Source organism: Buceros rhinoceros, unplaced genomic scaffold, assembly GCF_000710305.1.
Source record: "Buceros rhinoceros silvestris isolate BGI_N320 unplaced genomic scaffold, ASM71030v1 scaffold24438, whole genome shotgun sequence".
Lineage (NCBI taxonomy): Eukaryota > Metazoa > Chordata > Aves > Bucerotiformes > Bucerotidae > Buceros > Buceros rhinoceros.
The window spans coordinates 27,983-33,952 of NW_010425580.1; the positions used below are offsets into that span (position 1 = coordinate 27,983).

At 41.1% G+C, this 5,970-nt stretch overlaps 1 protein-coding gene across 1 annotated transcript in view; it reads left to right on the top strand.

Moving 5' to 3' along the window:
- The window catches only part of LOC104497904 (carbonic anhydrase-related protein 10-like), a 14,763-nt gene extending 12,291 nt beyond the window's left edge, over positions 1-2,472 (top strand). Inside the window, exons 5-6 of the mRNA XM_010141209.1 lie at positions 1,181-1,355; positions 2,201-2,472. Of these exons, the coding sequence (XP_010139511.1) occupies positions 1,181-1,355; positions 2,201-2,223 (198 nt within the window). The 3' untranslated portion in view covers positions 2,224-2,472. The remainder of the gene's footprint in view (positions 1-1,180; positions 1,356-2,200) is intronic.
- The last annotated feature ends 3,498 nt before the right edge of the window (positions 2,473-5,970 follow it).

Genomic DNA, 5,970 nt, shown 5'->3' on the forward strand with positions numbered 1-5,970 from the left:
TACAAGCAACATTTTTAGTTAAGACGTTAACATACAACACAAGAATTAGAATATTTCTAGAGTCTGCGCTAGTACCTACTGGTTACAGTCTCATGATGCTCCTTGTCAAGCTTTACTGGTGACTTACATCCTCCACGATTAGTGCTGCAAATTGATTTCATGGAATACTTACTAATTACATTGTGTACTCAGACTGAAAAAGTAATGCGCAGCTCCAGGGCTTTTTCTCTGGAATCCGTTAAAGATTTTTAAAATGTAAAACCCGGCTACTGGATGCCCCATTCCATCATTAAATGCCACAATCAAACCCCGTAAATTGTACGCTGACATGGGAAATACTTTCTTTGGGTATTTTTGAACCAAAATATTTTGAGGGTTTGATTTACAAATTGCAGCTGCTTTGTGTTTTCTTTTTTTCCTCCCCTTTCCAGTTTCCTATACAAAGTTTGAAGGGTTTGGGTTGACTTGAACCAATTAACATGCTTTTAGCAGGTATCTTAAGAACCATTGCTGTCTGCTTGTAGTTTGCACCCAGCCACTACTGGGCACACTGAAAATCCTGGATGGTTCCGTACTTCAGTCTCTGCTGACCCATAAAGCCCTCTCCAAAGGTGTCCATAGTCTACCCTAAGGACACTACAGACACAGTACACACGGTGTTGAGACAGACCTGTCAATACAGAGAGGATTCCACTTTTTAACACCATTAATTTCATTACTTCAGCAGCCCGAGTGTCAATTACCTGTTCCACGCTGACTGGCCATACTTGGTTCTCGAGTACCATCGTCCAAACTGCCTCTTCTCAACTGAAAGCTACACTAATAGCTACAAAACTTAGGATTTTAGCTCTTGTACTCATCAAGTTCATTTTCTATGCACCAGCTGCTGCCTTCCAGTACTGTGGATTCTGTTCGCTCCCCGATCAGCCAAGGACATCACATACCATTTTCATTTACTCCATACAAAACAAGTTACTTTCATTTAAAATGGGGCTCAGAAACAGAGAACCACAGAAGGAATGGTTTTAACTCCAAGTTAACTCTTCCAACCCACCTCTAGTATAAATCACTGAAATTCCGTGTAACTTTCATTTATTAGATAGTCTCTTTAATAGCGTTGTATGTTGTTTCCTTCCAGGAAAGGCCATTACTAAAAATCCTTGGTTTGTGTTTTGTATAGATGCATTCTTTACGACTGCTAAGCCAGAATCAGCCATCACAGATATTTCTGAGCATGAGCGACAATTTCAGACCAGTCCAGCCTCTCAACAATCGATGTATCCGAACTAATATCAACTTTAGTTTACAGGGAAAAGATTGTCCAAACAATAGAGCACAGAAACTACAGTATAGAGGTACGTTCTACCTCCAGAATAATCCTTCCTATGCTTATACTGAACTTTTTATTTTTTTAGAAATCCAAGTGCATAACAAAGCATACAAATAAAACCAGATGAAAGTTCAGGTCTGGGGGACTAGGAGGATAAGTCAAACATTACGTATTTGAAATGGCTGAGGAAACTCGCACAGAAACACGCAGGAAAACCATGACAAAAAGCAGCCTGGGATATCCAGTATTTTTTTTAAAGCAGATAGGACGGGCCTTCAGTTTTATAGCCTCATTTTAAAGTCTTCTCACAAAGTACATTTTGCTCTGTTTTACCCACCTTGGGGGAAAAAAAATGGGGGATGGGGGTGGGGGGTGGAGCGAATGAGCTAGTGTTGATGACAACTGATCTCAAACAAAAGAATAAATTTCACTTTGGAGGTGCACCAGCATAACAAACGCCCGAAGTGGAACGTGTTGTATTACACAATGGGTGTTAAACAAATGAACGAACCCAGTAGAGTCTTACAGCGCCGCAGCCGGGGGCTCACCACCGAGCTGTAATGTGTCTTCAGCATCGTTTAGCCTACGCACACACCATAACACCTGCAACAATGGTGAAAACGCGCCTTCTTACCAGTAACGTTACGGTTACGGCGGAGCACTCCCGAAGGGTGGGAAAGCAGCACGTTTTCAGCAAGAAGGCAGATGACCGAGTTGCAATACTGCAAACAAACAGTCATCCAGACTGTTACAGAGAGGAGGAAACCGAACCTCCCGGCTTTTTCAAGTTCCTGATACAGTGTTTAATCCAGCCAGCTTCACACTTAGAGTTTATTAAATCATAATTGGTTTTGTTTTGTTTCCTTTCAGTAAATGAATGGCTCCTCAAGTAAGACAGAGCGGGCAGAACCCACAGCCTCAGTGGAATGCTACTACTGTGAATTGACGTAATCTAGAATGCGCCCAACCTCCCTCTCTTTGGGTTCACGATAGCACGTGCAAACGCGCTGTAGGAAAAGAGCTGCCTTGTTGGAAACAGCTAAAAATTCATTCGTATGATCGGTGGTAATTAAAAAGTAAAAAGACAGTAAATGTGATTACAATTTTGATACAGTTTTCCTGAACTAATTTAGCTTCACAAAGAAAGACTTTTCAGCCTTTGTACATATGAAATTCTTCCTCTTTTCCCCCCTCCCTCAAATTAAAAAAAAAAAAAAAAAAAAAAAAAACAGGGGGCTCAGAACAGCCTAAAAGGGGGGCTTTTCCCCCCCCCCTCAAAATAAAAAAAAAAAAAAAAAAAAAGAAAACAGGTGGCTCAGTACAGCATCAAAGTGGAGTTGTGTTCTGTGTGCCAAGTAATCCTTGGAAAGCTCATTATTTCACTCTCATTAATGGATACTGACAAGACAGAACAAGACGACTGTAGAGGAAACTTATTTCTAGGTTATGATCTTTCTGTTCGTTTACTTAAAAAGGGGACAGACAGAGATAAGTCTTGTAAATATATCACTGCAGAATATAAAGGAAATTGAAATATTTCCCTCTTTGTCACATATCTGTAGTAGGATTTGCCAAAATCAGAATTGATCCATTTTCTGTTTCTTGTTTTACAACAGGTCATACGTTGTGTTGGTTACTATTAACAACTCAATAAATGTGTTTAACAAATTAATTTAGTAAACTTGCTTTTTTTTTCTTTCTGAAATAAGCCTCTACTACTACCTGTGGCTGCATTATTTGTGGGTTTTTGTTTTTTATTTTTTTGTTACTTTATTTGCAGCCAGTTGGAGTTAATGGCAGTTGGGAACACACTTAAAGCTAGTTAACTTTAACTCCACTTTGTGGTCTATCATTAACAGGAGGTGGGCTCAGAAGCAGAAAACAGTTGAAACATCTCCATTTAAAATTGCTATTATCCCTGCTGAATCAATCGTTTGGACAAATTCAATCCTGTAAATTGGTGGTGGAAAGGGATCTCTTTTCTTTACAGATAAAGCAGGAACTAAGTAAAAGCAAATGCCTTTTTTCTTGTTTATAATGGTCATTCACTGTGTTTGGTTACTATCAAGAACTCAATAAATGTGTTTAACAAGTTCACATAGCGCACGTTTGACCTTCTTGCACACCAAGGGGGTTTTTTAGGGTTTTTCTTCCTGAAGAGGGGCAGACCTCATGCTATTCCATTCCTAATGCTCACTTTAACTCACAATGTGTTGAAGTTCACATAAAAAAATGTGTTGAAGTTCGCATAAAAAAAAATAAGATAAAGCTAGAAAGCACCATACCTGACCGGGGAATTATTTATACCAAATGGAACAACAGGCACCACAAGAAGTGCGAGGGAACTGAACCTCTGTAAAGACATTACAGGCCCACTGGCTTCAATGGGACAAACACATTATTTCATCTTCGCCTGAAGAGAACAGTGCAGGTAGCATCAGACAGGAAACTTGAGTCTAAATTGCTGATAGCGGTTTGGAAAGGTTACAACTTGTGTGACTTCGTCTGTGACATAAAAGAGAAAGCTACCAGGAAAGTGACAACATGCACAGGGCTGGCATTCAGGGGACTCTCAAAGCAGGTACATGGGAACTTGTAAGGAACCCAAAACTGTCAACAATTCAATTGCTCAGTGAAAGGTGCAGAGAAGCGACTGGTGAAAGGGCGGAGGCTGGCCTGCATGGGCTGTGACGCAGTGATGCTCTATTTGTAGCAGAGTTCTGGGCTGATGACCCTGGCGCAGGATCCTATTAGCACACAGAGTGCCTGATCCTTGAGTTCTTTCATCTTGAGCGTTTGAAATTACTTTCATATACCAGCTTAACACTGTGCAGTGATCTGAAAAATCCACAACACAGCCCCAGAAATGGCACACGGTGACTATTACACTGTAGATTAATACTGTCAAATTCTGGAGCTGTAATGAAACTAAATTACCACCTTAGGTTTACCTAGCTAACAAAAACTGAAAGACCATCACAAGCTGCACTCATTCAGTATTTTTGAGTTGCCATAGTGATCAGTAACTTTTAAACTTGGGTGCTGGGATCATTTCCACTACTTGCTTGGGTGGTTTGGGTTTTTGAAGCTTCTTCTAGGATTGGTTGTAGAGTGAAGTTACTGAGAGCACAAAGTCCACAATGCCTCACTGTATAATTTTGGGCAAATATCTAGCAGTTGTTGATCCAAGATTGTCATGACAGAAGGTAGAGAAGATAAGCCAGGCCTCCATTATAAAACTTTTAATAACGAATATAACCTATTTTCTATTTTACTGAAAGCTGATTGAAGGGATTTAAGAGGAGGGAGAGATGCGATAGAAGGGACTAGTCCTGGGAAGGAGCCATGCTGTGCTTTGGATTAGGTGAGGCTGCAATATAGAAGCCCAGCAAACAGAAATGGAGCAATCATACTGGGACACCACAGATGTACTCGTCAACATTTCCAACTCCATTTCGTGAGCTCATGAACTCCATCTCACCATAACAGGTTTAAGGTTTGTGTTTTAATAATAAACTGCGGTAGAAATACACCGAACTAAAGTTTAGGATTAAATATCTTGCACATTTCTCATGTTTCAGTAGTGCTCAGATCTAGACATCTAGCTCCAGTTTTTCAGATCAGGCACATATCTCTGCGTCAAGAGACAGAGCATGCAAAGAAAGCCACACCTTATCACAAAGCCTTTAAGCAGAAAGATCAAGTTTCCATATCAAACAGCTGGCACAGACTATCTTCCGGTGTTCAGAGTCTATGCAGCACGGCGACATGCACAGAGTAATCCCCTCCAATTCGAGTGCTTTCTGTCCACAATGCTCACGAGAAGTCTGGCTGCACTACAAAGTACTGAGCTCTATGTAGGAGCTGAATTTGTGCCCTGACACCATCCCTGCCTGAGCCGGTCAGATTATGAGTGAGATTCTTGCCTTGTGAGAAGGCACGGTACAGGCATGAGCTTGGCAGGCGATGTAAACCTGGCAGCGGTCCTTGATGAGCAATCCACACCACAGGCAGGGCCAGGTTGCCATGCCATGATGATCACAGACAGTGATGCCACTGTTTCAAGTAGCATTCAAAAAAAAAAAAGTAACAGCCAAACTTTGTAAACTGTTTTTCCTTTAAACAGAAAAATTATTTCTCTGCAGAAAATAAGAACTAAATAGGATCTGTGGGATGAAGGCAGAAAGTAATGACTTTCAGCATAATTGTACCTATAGATACTGTCCTTCCACTATTCTATTCCAGCCCTGAAAGCTGAACCAGCAAGCAAACATCTCAAGGATCTGCTAGCAGCTTGAATATACTATAAAACAAACTGCTTTGAATCAAACACATTCTTTCTCACCATTTACAGCCTCTTATCCACACCCTGAGCATCCATACACTGTCCCACATTTTGGCCTCAAGAAATGTCAAGAGTAACTGCTGTCCATATGACGTTAGTTTGCCAGGCACCTGAGACACGGGGGACCTGGGGGAAGAGGGCTGCCAGCAGCCAACATCACTTCAAGTACTTTGCATCCAGCAGCGTTTCAATCCGTAGGACCTTTCAAAACATTCGTTATAAAGCAAAGAAAAACCCCTTCAGATAATGCTTCAGAACCCTGCAGGCTTCTGACAGACCCTGCCTTTAATTCTCC